The following is a 19,770-nucleotide window of genomic DNA, read 5'->3' as shown; positions in this document are numbered from 1 at the left end:
GATGTTTTTCTGCTCAGGAGGCTGCCTTGCTGTAGATACGCTGAAGTGACCGCGATGGGTGAGCACAGAAGGCACCGACACCGTGGCACCCCACACCCCGGGATCCCAGCAGCACGGACCATTCCTCCGTAACCACGGGCATTGACAAAATTGATCTTTGTGGCTGGAGAGCAGTAGGACAGATTTCATCTCTGGTGGGTCTCCTGACACTTTGATACATGGCAGTGCTATCCCTGAATAGAGCTAAATACTCCAGGGCTACTTTCTGACTGGGTGAGGGGATGTATAAAATGAGAACGTATGAGAGAGTATTAACAGAAAGGCACACTTTGATTTACTGGTACTGGCTCCCAGCTTTCTTGGTGGATTGATACGCTGTCTGCTGGATCTGGAACAACTTTTTCACTCCTGTACACAAAACGAAGGGGCTCCCGTGGACTCTTAAAGTGACTCTTACAAGTCAGCATCTCACCACAAACGCTCTGAGTCTCATTTAAGCTGGAAGTTACATTCAAACCACGTTTGTTGTGTTCTTGGAGCAGCTGCAGATAGATCCCACTCAGCATCTTTTTCTCTTTCCCAAAGGGCAGCTTTAGAAAGGGTTTGATGGAAGGAGGGGTCTGCTCTTCTCCTGGGCTTAGTTGACCTCCCCTTCACACAGAGTATGGACTGTTTTAGGGATTTTCATTGCTCGTACTGAAATGCTGTAAAGGGATCCATCTTCTTTTGCTTTTAAGGCACTACTGAGCCACCTGTCCTCAAAAAACACAGGTTGGACGTGCAGAAGTAACTCCTGGGGAAGGAGGTAGTTTTGAGATCTTTCTCACTACTTATAAAGGTGTCAGTTGTGACACTGATGGTGTTAGAAGGTAGAATGTTTACCCCAGCACATCACGGTGCAGATTGTAAGAGAGATGCCAGGGAAGATGAAGAGAGAGAGGAGACGGGGAAGAAAACAATCCCTTCTGGAATTAAACATGAAATGGATAGGGCAGGGCTGTGTGGGAAGAGGGAAGGGAGGGCGACACTTGGCTTCTGAGGTTGAGTTTACAGCGCACTTAAGCACCCAACAGTAACGATGAGAATGCCATCCAATAATGCTATTAAATACACAAGAACCGAAAGCACGGAAATTACCCAGCTGTAAGAGGCTCATGATGAAGCCACTGTCTGGAATAATTAGCCCTCCCACCTGGTTAGACGCACGGTCATTGTCTTCCCTGCCCTCTCCATCCCCTTCACTCCAAATGAAATTGCTCCCCATCCCCACTTCTGGTGGGGTCCGTATCTCGGAGCCTGGGGAGACGGAGCCGGGCTCCGTTCTTGCCTGCTCGCCGTGGCCCTGATAGACCCCAGAAGAGCTGGAGTGCTACTCCAGTTATAATTGACAGGATCAAAGCCGCCTGGGGTGCATTAGCACTGCTGCTGCAGGATCGGCAGCGGGGAGGAAATAAACAGTTTCGGGAGCTCTGGGGACATTCGGCTGTGTTGCAGGCAGTGGGAAGGGTTTTGTTGTTGTAAGCTGTGCATTCGGGCTGGGGTGGGGGCATTTTGCTTTTGCAAGTGATGGTTTAGCTGCAGACACATACAACAAATGCCTTTTTAAGGGCTTTTGTCTGTTTGTCTCCTGGAATTGTGTTGATGCTAACACACGACTGTTTTACAAGTGCAGCAAATCTAATCCGCTAATAGGTTTATATAGAAGCGTTGTCAGAATGTATCTGGAATGAACCGCAGGCCGGGGGAGGATGAGTCCATCAGCTGGTCTGCAACAAAAATCTTAAAGCATCTTCTCCTTGACATTCCTGTTACTGAGGTCAGGCCGTAATTTATCTGAAGATGGTGACAACTGAGCAATATCGCAGTGGTAACATGAGGGAGATTGAGACCTCTGAATGTCTGGGCTGATTTCTGCTTGCACTGTCTCTGTCTGCCTGATGAAGATTTGCTCTTCACTCTACCCATGATCTCTGTGTCCTTCAGTAAAGAAAGATGGAGTACTGAAGAGTTCTCTCCATTCTTTTATTCTAACTACAAAGAAACAAACAGGTCTGGGAGTTAAGTGAAGTGTGCAGCTAACCCTTCCCACAGTCAGCTGCAACTCTGTGTCCTTGGAGAACATCAGATGGTTTCCTCTGCGCCTTCATAGATACAGGAACGCGGTCAGCTCTGAAAGCCTTTGGATACCCAGCATCAGATGTACCTTCAGGATTAGTGTCTGCAGATACCCTGGAAAGCGGCTGTTCATCCCTGTAAAACTAACCTTCACACCATGTATTGATCCCGTAGTACATCTCGCCACCCCAGCCTTTTTTTCACTTTCTCTCTTTCTAAGGATCTCTGGGCCTGAAGTTCTACTTTTCTGATTAGAATCTTCTCGTGAAACTTGCCAGGTCATTGTTTAAGTTTCCCTCATAGATCAGATCTTGCTGCATTTAATTTTACTTACAGTCTAATTTCTTATACCTCCGGCACGGTGAGCGCAGCGGCATAGAAACCAGCCATAGTCAGAGCCCTGCAGGAGTTTGGGTTTTGTTCTTGCCCTCCCCTTCTCCCTCTGCTCCCTGGAACATGCCCATTATGTACATGAAAGAAAAGTCAGAGGTCACGTTGAGACAGGATGTACATATATACATTTTCCCTTGTGTTGCTTCATATTATTCAGCTGGAGCTGAACTGGACACAGGAGAGAGATGAGTTAGTCAGCAAAAAAGGTTTTTGCCATATGTGTGTATCATCAGACACTTCTGTATGCAGTACTTGCGGCTTCGATATGTTAATCCTTTAGGCTCCGCAGTCCTAATGTTTGTCAATGAAACATGAGATCAGTGCACTCCCGATGTGCAGCCAGGCAGGTGGCTGGGAGGTCCTGCCTCCTCTCCTCCCTTTTTGGGAAAGAAGTGTTCTTTCTCAGCATGGGGGTGTTTGCCATTAGCAGCTGTAAATCAGTTTGAAGAGAAAACCACATCTCTAACTGATAAGAGAGAAACAGTTAATGGGACATGCAGTAGCTGTGGCAGAAATTCAGATTCAAGATGAGAAGCTAAGTCTGCACCAGAAGTGAGGACCAGTGGCAAACTGTCTCTTGTGTCTCTTGTTCTGCAGGTTTTAAAGCCCTGGAGGCATTGCTGAAAGTGTTAGTGGAACTTCAGGATGAGCTGCTTTACCAATACCCAGGCACGAGGCATCTGGTAGATGGAAAGCAATCAAAACCTGAGAGGTAAATACAAAAGAAGACCTTTCTGAATCCCTTGGTCTCTACTCCCCAACAAACAGGACAATGCACAGCCTTCCTGACTGTGCTCACTTTCTCAGTTGCTGCTGTATCTGAGCGACAGACACTCTGGACGAATGACCTTTTGAATTCCTTCTGCCAGGGTGGGAAGTCTGTTTTCTAATCTTTCTGATAATGGAGGAGGGTTGTTTGCCATCAATATCACCATGGTGTGGTAGCGGAGGGGCCACTAAGAATTCATACGTTGCCTTAGAGGGGTGGATGGTGTTTAGTCTGTGTGGTTTTTGTTCTAGTGATGATGAAATCCCAAGCAGTAGTGATGAAGAGCAAGTGGATAAGGCTCAGGAGAAGAGGAGGAGGCCCCCCAAACGCAAGCTGAAGATGGAGGACTACCCAGACTTCCTAGCCAAGCGCTATGCTGACTTCAGGACATATCGGAACAGTGTCTTGCAGAAGTGGCATGAGAAGACAAAGCTGGCATCTGGCAAAATGGGAAAGGCAAGGCTTGTTTTGTGTGTGCGGACATGCTTATTGTTCGCAGAGATTTGTGGAATAAGTTGGTTTGAAAGTTTCACGTCATAGATGTTACAAGTTAAGCCCAGTTAGAGCAGTGAGAGTTTAACACACAGGTACACACTTTCCACCAATCTTGAAGGAGTTTGGAAAGAAGCTCAGCCCTCAGATTTCAAAGGCATAAGCTGCTCTCTTTAGTTTTGAGCAGATGGGCATGGGCAGATGGTTTTGGGAAAACCTCTTGGATAGTATTGGTGTTCTCCCCACTAGACATCTCATCATAGCCAGTCTCCAGCAGCAAGTGAGCTCTATGAAAATGCCGCTGTTGCTGATCAACAAGCTGTTTGTGTTTTATAACAGAACTAGAGGCTTCCGTGGCTCTCCCCCTCCGTGAAGTGTACGCTTTAATACAATGGGTAATCATTTCACCTGAAGATCCAGGGACTCCTAACATCTGTGAGTTAGTATTAATCATTGAGAAGTTCATCTGAACCAGAACAGCAAAGGCATTTTATTGAGCCAGGCGTCAGGTTGCCTCAGGTTGGGAAACAAATAAAAAATCCTAGCAGAAATCCCTGCAACGAAGCCCAGACCCCCTCCTCCTGGAATGCTGTCTGCTTATCCACTGACATGGAAAGATAGAGGAACACTGCTGCCTTGAGGAAAAGCTTTCTGCATTATCTGACACTAGTTAATGTTGTTGCAGGGTTTCGGTGCCTTTGAGCGTTCAATCTTGACTCAGATTGATCATATTTTGATGGACAAAGAGAGATTACTACGGCGGACACAGACCAAGCGATCAGTGTATACGGTGCTGGGAAAGAAGGAACAGGAGTCTCATCCGGTCCCTGAATCTTTGCCTGAAAATTCGGTAAGGGGGTTTTGTATATATAACTCATCCTGTGGCGGCAGTGAAACGCTGCAAAACAATTAGCTTGAGCCTTTAGCAGGTAATACTCTTGTTTGTGAGAGATTTATGAAGGTGGTATCTGAGTGTTGATTCCTGTAATGTAATAGCTAAGGAAAAGATGCAGACATTTCAATTCCAGCTTTATGGTGTTTGCATTATCTCCTGTGCCTGTTCTTGATGGGAAAACAAGGTTTGGTCTCTGGTGGTGCCTCTCCTGTGCTCACTAAATCTGCTTTGTGAGGCAGCAGCTACAAAACTTTGTTTTTCCTGTGGAGTTTAGGACCTTTAACCCAGAAAGTCTGTTCTGAAATCATTCTGCATATAACCCACAGAATATGTTAGTAGTAAGTCTGTTATTAATTTAGTATTTAAGAATGAATAAATACTCAATTCTGAGAGATCATGTGGAATTACTGCACTTGCAAGATGTATTTTTGCCATTACATTAAAAATATCTGTAGTATTTTGCCAGAAAGACTTTGCACAGTCCTATTTATTTCCCAGTAAAGGTATCATAAATCTATTTTGTCATTGGCAGCGTTTCTGCCTTGCCTTTAAATGTATTCCCAGTTCTTAAAAGCTTGTTATGTTGGGAGCTTTTCTCCATTCCTTCCTATCTTGCAGCGTGTTTGCAAGCTGCTTCATGTGATGTCGTCAGAATTAGGGACAGAAACCCGCACGGACAAGCTGTCAGTGTTTCCTTTGTGTTTCTAGGAAGTCCTCCCTCCGTCAGATTCCAACAGGCACCTGAAGGACATTGATGAGGAGATATTTGATGACGATGACTTTTATCACCAGGTAGGTGATGGTAAATCTGTGTTGGAATTACGGCTCCACTTGGTTTTTAATACTTTAGAGAACTGATGCGGTTGGTTCTGCGCTCTAAATTTCTCTTACCATTGAAACTCAGTTACCTGTTTTAACATCCAATATCTCTGTAGATACCTCAGAGAACTTCACTGAGCTTTCCATGTGTGGCTGTGTGAGCTCAGACTGCGTCGTGGATGTAAAGTTACTGCCATTGCTGGCCCTGCTGGACTTGAGTGAGTCAGGGCTGCAGGACGAGGTCTGTGCCCATAGTTCTCACTGCTCAACATCGCCACACAGGAGAAAAATTACTGCATTCTCTAAGGGTGACTGTTCCCGTGGGTAGAGTCCCATTATGAAAAATGATACTGATAGATCCTCAAAAGCACCTGAGTTACTCTCTTCTCAACCTCAATCATCTCCTCTACCTACTGAATGAAGAAGCTGCAGGGCTTCTCTGGCACTTCTCTTGGAGTTGTGCCAGCTTGGATTTAGGTCAGTTATTCCTTTTATTTGCAAAACTCTTAGAAACAAGGAATCTGCACGCGGTGCATGGAGGCTGCAACTTAGGGAAACCTTGTGTTTTTAATTTATTTAATAAGTGATAGTGCCAGCTTTATTTTTTTGGAGTCCAAATGGACCCTAAGAACACAGAACAAATTAAGTTAGTATAACAAAACAGTGAAGTGGTCAAGGAGAAAGAGCTGTAATTGATAACGCGTGGACCCGTGCGAAGAAGGTGCTTATTGGCCATGAAATGGTAAGTTTTTAAAATAAAAATAGCGGTAGATGAATGGCCCGTCTTTCTTTCTAATAACTTTAACTTCGATAAATCGTGATTTCAGAAATATGACTAGTCACAGCTTAGCTTTTCCCCTCACTGGTTAATTGGGGTGCTGGGGTTAATCTAAATTAAAACTTAAACTAATAGAGGTCATTGAGAGAAGAGAATCACCTGAGTAAAATAAATGGGTCTGCCAGGCACAACTGTATCTTGGCCATTTCCCAAGAGGGAAGTGGCAGCAAATTGGAGTTGTTTCAGCATTCGGTGGAGGTGAAGGATGGGTGACGCTGGTTTAATGCGCGGCACCTCCGGAAACGTTCCAGATTGCATTCCGCGCCGTACCAACTGCCGCCCCCCGCGCGCGGAGAGCGGGACCAGCAGCAACATCTGGCAGCACAGCAAGGAATGGGTGCGACTTTCCAAACCCCACGGACTCTAAATATGGTGCTTAGCCCGGCGGAGGCTTTAATCACTTACCGCTCTTTGGCAGCGGGCAGCGACAGCTTATCCTACCCTCGTACATCACGCACAGACATCTGCTGAGCCGCCAGGCAGCTATACATTCATTTTCCTTCCTTGCTTGTTTCTTTTTTTAATGCTTTCTTCCTTCCCTCCCTCTTCCTCTCTCCCTTCTATCCCTCTCCCCTCCTCCTGTCCCCAGTGCGCTTCTTGGGAGAGATGATCTGCAAAGATCTCTGCTTCATTGTGCGCAGTGGTGGGGATGCAGCACCCGTGCCGCTGGCCCGGCAACATCTGGAGTGGGATTTGGCAGAGCTTGGAGCCGAAGCCAATTCAGTGATAAGGCGACACTAAATGGCTGTGTGTTTTCTGACACCTCCCAGTTAAACTGGTTTCATACAGCGCTTTCCTTTCTGTGCCAGGGTGGTGAGCCGAACTGATCGTTGCGTTCAGGAAGGGTAAAGTGCGTTGCAACAGGGCGCCGACGGGACAGCCAGCGTGTTTGTGTTCAGATGGGTCATAACTGCAGCGCTTTCGTGTGCACGTGTGTGGATGTACATATATAAATACAATGTAGAAAGGGAACGGGTTCTTTGGGAGTGATTGGCAGCAGCATCTCTGGTTGTTGGAGCCCTGGTTGCTCAGGAACTCTGACCTCTGCGTGATACTTATTGCGCAGTATCTGTGTACATGTCAGTGGGCACTTTTTTCTTTGCATTTAAAGATTTTTTTTTTTGGTATCACCTTCACTTCTCTGAAACACGTTTTATAATGATTAGTTTATTTTGATTACTGCTTATGATTTATTAAAGGTAAAGATTCAGATAAAGAAGGATGGTGGAAACCAACTTCTTGTATATCTCTGTGTGAAATTAAGCGAGTAAAAATGAATGAGATCTAATGGATGTGCACAAGTTAATGATAACAGGATAAGTAGCTATCCTGTTTTGTTGTAGATTATAACACAAAACTCTTTAATGAATCTGTTTTTCCTGTGGAAAAACAATTTTCTTCTCCGGGTCTTGGTAGTCAGTGGAATTCACCGTCTGGGGCTGCTGGAATTTTATGATGATTTGGGATTTAACTCTGTTCATCCCGCTTTGCCTTTTCTCATGTTCTCCCCTTGTTTTATAAGCAGTTTAGGCAAGGGGTGGCAGTGTTCTGGTGAAGGGGAGCAGCTGCTGCTGCACCTCAGCTCTGTTCTTCTCACCTTTTTCTCAGTGTCAGAATCCACGGATAGGTGAATATTTTCTGCAGAGCAGCCGGCACACATGCCCGGCTCACCGGGCTCCGAGGCGGCAGTGCCACACGTGACCAGCTCGCCGGGCTCCGAGGCGGCAGTGCCACGCGTGACCAGCTCGCCGGGCTCCGAGGCGGCGGTGCCACGCATGCCCGGCTCGCCAGGCTCTAAGGCGGCAGTGCCACGCGTGCGCAGCTCGCTGGGCTCCAAGGCGGCAGTGCCACGCGTGACCAGCTCGCCGGGCTCCAAGGCGGCAGTGCCACACGTGCCTGGCTCACCAGGCTCCAAGGCGGCAGTGCCACGCGTGATCAGCTTGCTGGGCTCCAAGGCGGCAGTGCCACGCGTGACCAGCTCGCTGGGCTCCAAGGCGGCAGTGCCACACGTGCCTGGCTCACCAGGCTCCAAGGCGGCAGTGCCATGCGTGCCTGGCTCACCAGGCTCCAAGGCGGCAGTGCCACGCATGACCAGCTCGCTGGGCTCCAACGCGGCAGTGCCACCCGTGACCAGCTCGCCGGGCTCCAACGCGGCAGTGCCACGCGTGCCTGGCTCGCCGGGCTTCAAGGCGGCAGTGCCATGCGTGCCTGGCTCACCGGGCTCCAAGGCGGCGCTGCCACTTTGATGCACTCGGGCAGAAATGACTTGGGCCTTTACTGGCGTTTCTGAAGATTTTAATAACATCAGAGAAAAAAAGTATGTCTTTTGTTCCAATTATATGTCTAAGCTTTGTAAACTAAGCTGTTTCCTGTGATATACCATAGATCAGCATCTGCGCGGCATTAATTCAAATTGGCTTGTGAGGGCTGAGAGATCAGCCTTTTGTCGCGAGGCTGGTTTCAGCTGTACTTAGCGCTTTGTCTCAACTGGAAATTCTTAGGGGTCTGCAAATCAGAAAGGTCAGCAACTGTAGTATTAGAAACACTGATAGATAGCGCATGAAAATGAGACCTAACCTCTAAAATGAAAATTGACCTCTAAAATGAGAAATGAATCTCTATTACCCTTGAACAACACCCTGGTGGCATTTCTAAATCCCTCTAATTTTGTACAATGTACTTTGTGTGCGTCGCTCTAACTAGTGTAGAGAAGGGAGTCCTTTTAAGGTGAGTTCCTCAGAAAGCACACATCATTGACTCCAGTGTAAATTTTAACAAAGGCTTTGGTGTCAGCAGAGGTGGGTGAATACTAACTGCTGCTGAAGCTCTTGCTTTGGACATGTTCTGCCTTCTCTTTGTCAGCAGTTGCAGATTTTAAGCTCTCTTGTGTGCTCGGGACGCAGGAGGCAGAGTCAGTTCCCGTCTGCTCCAGCCCTTTGTGAACACAGCCCGTGGGCGTTGGCAAACACGCGACCTCCGCCTGCTGTTCCATGCTTGGCAGTCCCTGCCTTTGCCCAGGGAGTCTGATGGAGTCGGTTTTAATAGCGAAGCTTCGTTAAGGTCAGAAACACCCGTGCACAGGGGCGCTCCCGGCAGGCGTCGCTGCTTCGTTCCAAAGACATAAACTGGTGTTAGCAACTTTCTTCTGCTTGCTGTTGCCCGTTGTCCGCTTCGCATGGGGTTTGTCCTCCTGCTTCCAGCTTTTGGTGGGAGCAGCTCGGAGTTAGTGCTCGAGCTGTGGACGGTGGGACGTGGCTGCACGGGGCTGCATGGACTCACTTGTGTTTATTTACGTGGGAGACTGAGCTCGGGTGTTTGAAGTTCGGAGAAGATGTGAAGAGGTGAAGGAGGGAAAGCAAAAGGGGATATGTTTTAAATCAAAGCCTTTTGATGCTGAAATTGCCCGACTCAAACTCTGTCTTCACACATCAGGGCTTAATGCTGATAGTGATTTACTTACACTTCCTAGTTAATAATTAGACATTGGGAGACACCATATATCACTCCTAATGGAATATATGGGGTCTGATGAGAGTTTTCTGTTTTGACTAATAAATTTTAGCCGGAATCACCAAGCTTAATGAAATATTACAGCTTTGGAAATGTTTTAGGTCTTGTGCTGTGAAAACAGTGTTGCTTTATTCAGTAAATGAATTTATCATTCATTGTGTATCCTGAGCCCTGGCCGGCTCTGGGCATGGGCTGAACGCAAGACTCTGAACTAGAAAGCGGAAAAACTAATCAAATCCTTAAAGACCAAAGGCAGTGAGGCAGGTCTAGACTGACTTTTTCAGTGGTAGCCTCTGGCTACATCCACTTTTATTTTAGTAACCATTGTTAGCATGATTTATAACTCTAGCTTGAAGACGTACACTATTTAGATGTAATAAGGTGCTTCACAGCTTTTATTTCTGTTTCCTAATTTCCCTCTTGTCCCTGCTCTTTCTACTCCCTCCTGCTCTTCTGGTGTCCCTCTCCTCTCCACAGTGTCCCCAGTCCTGCCATTGACGCTGCACGACAACATGTCACCGTCAGCCCCAAGGTCACCTGCTGCCTAAGCGAGCAGCGATCGGCTGGTGGCCCGGTTAGTGCAGAGGGGACGGCGCTGGGCAGGGTTTGGTCTCCTGCTGCTGCACAAAGCTCTTCCCTGCTGGTTGTGGTGAGAGGATCCTCTGTATGTCGAGCAGAGGACATGTCCCCCACAATAACGGGATCCCCGCTGCCGTGCCCAGAGGAGGGTGATCCCGCCCGCTTCCCCGCTGCAGCATGAGGAACCTGCATCTCGTTCTAACCAGTGCGGACGTTGTTATCAGACCTTGGTGCTTCCCCTGTACCATCTGTGGGTTTGGTGGGCCACCAGCAAGAGCAAGTCCTGCTGAAAACATCTTGCTGCTTAGTTCTGTAGCGGTGCAGGACGTCAGTGCGTTGTTATTGCCTTCTTGTGCCTCAGCCGCTCTGATGAGCCGTTTTTTCTGTGCATCGTGCCAAGGAAGCGAGATAAGAGGAGCCAGTGAACACACCTTATTGCCGGCACAGGAGGAAAGCGCTGAACCCTCGCTGCACCGTTCCTCGCTGCTGTTCAAACCCTCCCTCCCACCTGGCTTTTGACAGAATATTGACGAGAAACCACGATCCCATTTCTGCGTAGCCTTAAGGGCAGCTGTTTACAGAGTAGTGGTGTTACACAGGTTTACTGTGTCGTATGTCTGTGTAACACTGGATTTGGACCTTGTATTTAGCTGCCAGAAGTGACTGTGATGAAGTGGGAGAGATAAACTGATAGATTGTGTGCCAGAAAGATGTTGGGAATCAATCAGATAAACAGGGCAGAGAAGTAGCTTGCTGTTTTCTAGTGATAATAAACCAGTGTCTGCTCTTCCTGGAATTTTTAAATGTAATTGCTGCAGTAATAATCTCAGAAAATAAGCAAATAGAAAAATAATCGTAGTAGGTTTTTAATTATGCTTTAATTGCACTTTTTTTTATTGTAATATGATATATGCCTTGAAGGAGAGGAAGGTTGTGGACAGGTATAAATGTCATTTCTGTTGCTTGAGTGTCTCTTACTTGAAAATAAAAAATTCTGAGCAGAGGCAGTAACTTGACTGGTCGGTGAAACGTCATCGTGTGGAACGCAGTCTGTGCCCCTCGGTTTTGGTGGGTTTATTTCTGTTCTTTGTGTTAGTATGTTGGCTAATACCCAAGGCACAGTGTGTACGATGTACAGTGAGTGGTGATAAACATATAGCACCGCTCAAGTATCCAGAAAGGCTGTTCACGATATTCTTTGGCTGCATGAAGCAAACAGGGCAAAACCCAACCCTCCGGACATGAAAAGAAGTGGAAAAGTCTGCTTGAGCATTCCTGCTCCAGCTCTAAACGTGGGTTTGCTGTGCTGTTCCTCGGGGCGAGCGTTACTGCCCAGCCGGGCTGGGCTTTGCCTGGGGAGGTGGTTCGGTCCCCCACAGAGTGTGGGGCAGAGCTGTGGGGCAGAGCTCTGCACATCTGCCTGCACATCTGCCGTGGGAGTCGTGCACACACCAGCCTGTGAACGTTGTTGTCCTTCCAAGGCCCACGGAACAGCACCAGCCTCTGAAGTACAAGTTCCTTGGGAACTTGGCAGCCAATTTCTTCGGTCTTCTGAGAAACCTGTGAGCCCGTTTGCATTAACATGTCTTTACTGTGCTTCTAACTGGGATTGTTTTCTTTCTTCTAGCTCCTTCGAGAATTTATAGAACGTAAAACCACCTCGTTGGACCCCAATGACCAGGTCGCAATGGGCAGGTAAGCGGGATGTTCTCTGGACCATCGTTCCTGCAGCCCAGCTCTGCGCTCCAGCCAGGGGTGCAGAACTGCAGTACTGGTGGGCTTGCAGTCTAGGTCATTGTAGAGAGCAAAATTTTGCATGACTGGAGAAAACACCTGGTGTAAGAAATTGCATAACAAATTATAACATTAGGCAGGAAGGTCATCTTCTGTAACGTATTCCTCAGTTACGGCTCACACTGTCTGGCTCCGGGTTTGCCAGCCTTCGAGTTGGTTGTAGACTTCCAATACTTGTGTCTTTTGGTGGTTCGTGCAGCACAAACGGAATCCATAGAGGGTGTCTTAACCGCCCCTGGCGAGGGGGACGAGGCAAAGTGACTGCCCGCTGCTGATATTTGGCATTTTCTCCTTATGAGCTCCAGTTTGTCGTTTAGGGGGCAAACCTTCTGTTGGGAGATCAGTTAAAGCAATTGTGTGTGTGCTCTCTCCCTGCCGTAAGAAAAGATAGTCCACAGTTAGAACAGTAGCACGGAATGTTTCCTGCACGCAGCAGTAAGATATCGTTCCATGCAGGGAAACTCTTATTTCTTTGTTTAATTCTATAGTAAGAAAATAAAGAATCTTCCAAATACCACTGAATGAACAGTGTGCGTTTAAATAGCCACACGCTATCATTTCCAAAAGCATAAAAGCAGAGAAAGGCTGAAAATGCTGGAGTAGGGCACCCCACCGAAAAAGTGCTGGGGCGGTTTGTGTGTGGGGAGGAAATGCATGAGGAGATTTTGTGATGGCAAAATAACTTTTATCCCTGTAAAATATTACCCAAATTTTAGTGCAATGTGTCACATTTATTTTGTGTATGTCTGGAATATTATGGAAAGCTATTCACTATAATTTAACATGATATAGACAAAATTACATTTAAGTGGTGATTACATTGTGCATTTATCTGACTTTACAATAAAATAGATTACAGTAATTAAGATTATATTAAGATTGCAGTAATTGGATTTTGGTAGATTTTTTTCCCTGATGTCGAGTTTTATTGTATAAATCAGGTAAGATGACGCTCGGTTTTGTAAAAAAAATATTTATAACTAGTAGAAGTTTTCCCTTGCTGAAAACTTCCTCGGCTTGATGAAGTTCCATTTGAGGAGTTGAGCTAAATACGGTTGTGGATCACACAGCACTTTTGGACAGTGTTTATTGTTTCTCTTTTGTAGTTTTGTGTAGTAATAGTGGGAGCACTATATAGGGCTTCTTCCTAGGTTTGAATCTGAGATGGTGGGGAGAAATACTTGCTTATAGTTTTCAATATACTTTGCAAAACAGAGGGAGGAAATAAATTCAGAGCAGCTACTGCATCATGGCGATTCTGTTCATGAGGTCAGCAGAACCCAGCTCGCTCAGAGAGTCGCGTTAGGATGTGGCAGCTGTTACACGCTTTCTATATGCAAAACAGAAGTCATTCTAGTAATCAAGGCTGAAACAAAAAAAGCAGTACCTGTAAAGGCATTTTTTACAGATTTTAGCATTTATATTTTGTAAAGATTGTATTTTTAGTTCTAAACATTCTTAAAAATATTCCATAATCTAGCAAGAATGAAAAATGGAGCCAAGCCTGTGGCCTCCGGGGGTTTCCGTGCAGGTAGAACGTTCTCCCTGACCAGCGCCTGCCTCACCAGGCCCAGCAGGTCCGGGCTGCGTGGCCGGCGTGGCTGGGCTCGGGAGAAACACCCGTCGTTAAATGCCGTGTGGGTGGAGGGGAGCCGGGCACCGGGCACCTGACGCTTCCTGCTGGTTTTCCCGAGATTCTGGTCTCCTCCTGTGTCCACGTAACGGGTGGAAGGGCTGGGAAGGGCCCCAGACCCCGGCGCACCTGATGCTCCTTCTCCTAGAGGCTCTAACAGTCGTGTAACTGTCATTGTGTGTTCCTCAGGCAGTGGCTGGCCATCCAGAAGTTGCGAAGCAAAATCAAGAAGAAAGTGGACAGAAAAGCCAGTAAAGGAAGGAGAATCCGGTGAGTGGCAGCTTCTGCAAGAAGTGCTGATTTCATCAAATAAAGTCTGGCTGCACTGGAGTGGCTCCAGTGTGCATTGATGGGCTTACTGGTGCCTTTTAGGGCAAGGTGCCTTGTTGTGGGGCATCCCCTGGGGAATCTTAGTGTTCTTTGGGCCTGGAATAAGGGCTTGGTGGGATGCAGCCTGTGAGCGTTGCCCTGATCAGTCTTGGCAAGAGTGTTCATTGGCCTCAGAAAACACCAGCGAGAGGTGTTCAAATGTCTCTAAGCAATTTGGGGGCATAATTTCCTGTGAAAGCCAAGAAACGCCTCTTGGCGCAATATATATTTAGCTGACTCAAACATGGATGGCAGCTCTGGGGGAAGATGTGCAGAAGCGCCTCAGGGAGGTAGGTGTCTATTTCCCACTGACTGTCAATTGGAATTTGGTGTCTAATCTCTCTTTATTTTGGTAAGTCCCATTGCGGCTCACTGTAGCTTCAAAGCATTTCACACCCTGACTCCTGGATCACTAATTTGGGGTGATCTCTCCCGTTGCGTTTCCAGTGGAAGAACCATCCACAGGGCAGGGTGGCAAGGGAAACAGTCGCAGAGGACAGGCTAGGGGTATTTTTCCCCTTTGCAGAGCAGATCTATTAGTCTCCCTGAGTTTAGCATGGCTGCGTGATTTGTGGAGGAGGAGGTGTTTGTGGCAGGGACGCATGCTGGAGAGCTGCGCTGCTCCCTGAAAAATCTGCAACATTAACCATCCTTTTGTGAGTAAACTATAAATCCTGAGTTTAGATGGCATCTGATAGAAAGTCAGTGGAGTCAGTCTGGGTCAGGCCTGGCATAGCAATTTTTAAGATAGATGTCATAAGATAATTTATTAAAAGAGGGAAGAGCTACTTTGTTGGCCTGAAAAGCCTATAATTATTGACTATCAATATTCTTTTCTGTCAGCATCACACATAATTGGATATATTCATGATTCAGTCAAAACTACTGACAGCATCTCACACAACTGAGTCAAACTCGTAAACCTCCAGGAATAATGGGGGAGTCTCATGGTGTGAATCTGCGCTTCAGCATTCCTGAGAGATCAGCTGTCTCGCCAAGTCCATCGCCTCTTAGATCTTAGGTGCCTTTTTATTTTCTTCTTTAAATAAAAGTTGCACTGAGCCTGCGGGGAGAATATCAATACAAGAAGAAAGTGTCATTGTCTGCGGTGAGGATTAACATGCAGTTAAGCTCCAGCATTTTTTCAGAATCGTCCGGTAAAGCGCGAATGGGTGTTTTTAATAGTTGGTTGTTCCACTGAGAGACTCGGTGTCGCCCCAAGCAGATCACTTACCCTCTGTTCTTTTTTCCTTCTCAAAAATGGAGCAGCAGTGCTTAGATTTGTTTTCCTGAAGGACGCTGAGATCCTGGAGAGCAAAGTATTCAACACTAAGTTTCATCTGTCTCCATGATTCTTCCTTTTTAGCAATCTGTTAGCAAACCTTCAATGTTACAGCATGTTCAGATGAAATGTGCTAGTTTATTGTATGGCCTGAGGATCTTCAGGTGCCTTCGAAAGCTGTCGATCTGCCACTTGACATGAGTACGTGTCCCATTCATAGACGGGGAAATCGGGGCACTAAGAGGGGAAGGGAGCTCATCCAGAAACTCCACAGTTGAACTTAAGAAAGCTGGTTCCTAGACCTATCTGTCCCTCGCTAGGACGTGCCTTTTCTTGAGGCAGATCTGGAGGAGCGAGATGCTCATGAACATGTTCATGTCAGTGGTGCCTGGTCCTGTGCTTCTGCAGCGCGGGATGCCTTTCCCTGAATGAGATTAAATATTTTATACCTGCTAGACTGGGGTTTTTAAAGTCCTGATTTAACACATATGTGGGGCAGAGAAGCCCTTGTGTGTGTGCTGTGCCTGAAGAGCCGTTTTGAAACAGTCTTGTGAGCTAAAAATCCCCTGGAGGGAACGTTCACGTTAGCAAACAAAGGGGAGTGCAGAGGTGACAGTGGAAAGGTGATTCTGGGCAAACCTTGTGAATCCTTTTGCCTGCTATTTGTCAAGCTCTAAAAATAGCAGCTGGGATAAAACATGTGAGGCGTGGGCAGGCAGCGTGTGCACCAGAAGCCACAGGTTTGGAATCCTCTGCCCTCAGACACCAGGGTTTAAAGCCACCTTTCCATTCTGAGCTCTCTCTTAAATTTTATGTCAGGTCCTTGAATAGAAGTCATCAAATCTACTGCAAGTCCGTAGCCCCATTTGGAAAGCAGGAGGGGGATCCCATATCTGGAGCTTGCAGCAATATTTTGGTGGATCAGAAGCTGAGACAGATGCAGCACTGCATCCCCTTGGATATGCACCATCCCTTCTTTGCACACATCCTCTCCGTCTCCTTCTTTGCATGTTTTTACATGCTCTACTTGTAAGTTATTCAGGTTAGGACCTTCCAACTCCAGGTATGGCCAGCGGAGGGGGATTTTGGAATCTGTTAGCGCTCTAGATGCACAGAGGAAGGAAAAAGGGACAGCGGAGGGGTGCGTGAGCGGGTCTGGTGCTCAGACGCTCCTGCTGCCTGCAGCGGGCTCGCTGGGCACGAACCCCAGGAGGTGATTAAGACACCAGCTGAACGGAAGGCTAAAAGGAGTTCCTGTTTCTCTGACTTCAAGGGTTGTCTGTCTGGGAGTCTGATTAGGTACTCGCACACAATTAGTGGATGCTGCATGTCCTCTTTCTAGCCCTGATAGAAAAGGATTTGCTTGCTATTCAGTTCATTGTATCATCTGATTATTCTCCTGTCCGTGTTATAAGAAAGGAGGAGGAGGGAGAGGAGGGGGAATTGCCAGCTACAACTAGTGACTCATTAGCTATCAGCCACTAGGAAAGGCAGTGCTTTGCATTTCAGAGACTGGTCTGTCTCTAGTCAAGCAGCAACATTTCCTGTTCATTAATAGTTACTAATGTGCCGCCTGCTTATTTCCTGCACTCTTCAGGTACCATGTCCATAGCAAGCTGGTGAGCTTCATGGCACCTATTGACCACTGCACAATGAATGATGATGCCAGGTGAGTAACAGATTAATTATGTTTCTCAAATGGCTTCATGACAGCATGATATTGACCTGTTCTTCAGTCTGTCGCCCCCTCCATTTCTTCTTATCAGTTAACCATTTGTCACTGGCACCATAGCCTGGGTGTCTTGGTCACATCTGTCGCGGCCGTCTGGCTGAGCTTCCACTCTGGAATTACTGTGACACCAAACAAGAAATTTTCATAAATCTCGGCACCTGAATTTTGATTCCTGCTTTAAAACTCCTCTGATTTTGAAATTCTCTAGTTTTACGGAATTATTTTGGAAGTACACAACTAAGTTATCTGGCGTCTTCAGGTATAATGGAAGCATACAAAGAACTTGTCTTTTAGCAGGAGTGGCAACTGTCTTAAATTCTCTTTATTATAGTATGCATTTTCTTAGATCAGTTAGTCAAGATTTCACTCAAGACCTAAATGTTGTTTGTGTTTATGTCTATTTAAAGAATGAAGAATTTTATTGAAGACTATAATGTTTTAATATGCTAATTAGTAAAGAAAATATCAGTGAAGTTTTGTGTATAGTTATTAGATAGTTTTTCTACACATACACACGTATTTCTTAAGTATTACGTTTTTAAGCTAAATCTCAAAACGCCGAGCTCTTTGCGGGAAGGCAGTGGAATAATTTTTCCCGTGAATGGATGTAGAAGGCTTGAGCAACATCTTTCCCCTGGGTTGTGGAACATGTTTGTGCTTTGTGAGAGAGAGAGAGGTCATTTGTCTGTTTGTGAAATGGAAACCAAATACCTGCTGTTCTACTGTTGCCTTTTAGGCTATTGCGCAGACTTTCGGGTGAGAGCTCTCCGCTAAGCTGGCACTAAGGCGCTTTGTGTCCATTCTGAGACCTGTGCTGCTTCATCATGTGTCTTTCCTAGTAGAGTCGTACCATCCTGTAGAAACGCTTCTGGGATGTACTGCTCGTTCCTCACATGGTCTGAGGACCATTAACAGGTGGTGTGTGTGTGTTTATACCATATTAATTAGTAATATGTATGACTCTAATATTTCCCCATCTCAGCATTAGGTCCAGTTGACTGGTTGCTACTTATGCTTTGAGAATTGCAGATGAGGTTGGGGTGTGTGTCATGTTGCCCTGTCCTACAGGCTGCGCTCCAGCCCCAGATGAACACGCTCAGCTTGTGTGGGCTGGGCGTGAGGGGGGGGAAGGTGAAAAATAGTGAGACCGATCCTAATAATCTAGGAGTTATCATACTATGTTTGCCATCCCCGGAGGTGGCATTGCTTCTTCCTTCGCAGTCCACTGCACTCACTTGTGTTCCAAAAGTCGCCTAGAAAATGCATCCTGTAAAGCCAAAATCCTCAGCGCAAACATGAAGGGATCGGAACAGCTGCGCCGGTGCAGTCGTTCTGCACAACAGCCTTCTTGGGCTTCTCTTCCTCTGGCTGCCGTCCCCATCGCCCCAATCCCTGCTGGCCTGTCGGGGGCACCGGGGTCCACCAGGACTCTGTCCCTGGAAGCTGTCCCAGCTGCTGGGATGCTATCGACGGTGCGCTGTGTCGACGTACTTATCATTGCGGTAGGGACAGAGCGTTTGACATTTGGTTTACTGAAAGTGTCTCCTGGGGGTTTTCTCCGCATTCAGCGGGTTATTGCATCGCTTGCATGTTTTACGGATTCTTTGGTGGCAGCAGCTGCTGCTGCTCATCGTCTGACTGCGGGAACTTGTTTCTTACATTAAGTTTATTAGTCGCTTTGGAGGCTCGCCATACTTTTTGTTAATGGCCTTTTAGTCACTTATCTCCTGGTGTTGCTTTAGCCATCTAGAGCAAGACTGACAGTTGTTTGCACACCAGCAGGTGTGCCCGAGGGCCGTGTCCTGTGGGCAGCTGTGTCCCCTCCCGCCAGGACCTGGCTTTGGGCAGCTCTGGCATTGTTTAGTCCTAATGTTGAGCTTAAATTTCCCTCTGCTATAATTTAGGCCTGTTATTTCTTGTCCTGTTCAATGTGGGCTTTAGGAATAGGTTCTTTTTCTGTCTTTGCAGCAGCCCTCCCACATTCTCGCATCGCACGCTGAAAACCTGGGTGTTATTTAGCTTTGCTTCCTTCCTTTCCTCCCTAGTTTACACCATTTGTGTTTGCATCCGGACATGAAACATATGCAAAATAATGGAGTCTGAAAATTAGGCCTCTCTAGGTGTTTTGGTTCAGCACTCCCAAAATGAAGATATCTGCTGCTATCAGTCATCTCTTTGAAAATCACAGCCACTCTCTAGAGGTCACTTCACATCCCTGTTTGAAATGCCCCTGCACTTGCCATGGGCAATAATACCTCTCTGGCAGCACAAGCACCGGCCAAGGCAAGAAGAATTCAACATCTGTTTTAAACTGCAGGTGAATTAAAAAGAAAGGACCAGGCCTGTACGCATGAGAGGGAAGCAGTAATGATAACCGCTTTCCTTTCTGACAGAAGAAGGTAATTTTATTGTTTGCAGGTGTGAATTACTAGATTGAAAATGCAAGTATACACTTCACAGTGATGTGATTGTGCTCTGAGCCATTTTTTTTTCTGGTCAGGCACTTAAAAGGCATGACCCCAAAATAAATACATATCTGAACAACAAGGC

General features: G+C 46.7%; 1 protein-coding gene across 3 annotated transcripts in view; it reads left to right on the top strand.

The window, feature by feature from the left end:
• Positions 1-19,770, top strand: part of AATF (apoptosis antagonizing transcription factor) — a 52,968-nt gene that overhangs the window by 13,551 nt on the left and 19,647 nt on the right. For 2 of the 3 annotated variants that reach the window (XM_065036716.1, XM_065036715.1), the window contains exons 5-11: positions 3,106-3,220; positions 3,529-3,733; positions 4,455-4,619; positions 5,373-5,456; positions 12,038-12,105; positions 14,027-14,107; positions 17,086-17,157. In XM_065036716.1, coding sequence (XP_064892788.1) covers positions 3,106-3,220; positions 3,529-3,733; positions 4,455-4,619; positions 5,373-5,456; positions 12,038-12,105; positions 14,027-14,107; positions 17,086-17,157 — 790 coding nt within the window. Of the gene's footprint in view, positions 1-3,105; positions 3,221-3,528; positions 3,734-4,454; positions 4,620-5,372; positions 5,457-10,308; positions 11,422-12,037; positions 12,106-14,026; positions 14,108-17,085; positions 17,158-19,770 lie in introns of those variants that run through there. The other variant, XM_065036717.1, reaches the window with a different exon arrangement.

Source organism: Columba livia, chromosome 20 (genome assembly GCF_036013475.1).
Source record: "Columba livia isolate bColLiv1 breed racing homer chromosome 20, bColLiv1.pat.W.v2, whole genome shotgun sequence".
In the NCBI taxonomy this organism is placed as follows: Eukaryota; Metazoa; Chordata; class Aves; order Columbiformes; family Columbidae; genus Columba; species Columba livia.
Note: the sequence above shows the minus strand (reverse complement) of the source record. Positions and strands in the feature narration are given on the sequence as shown.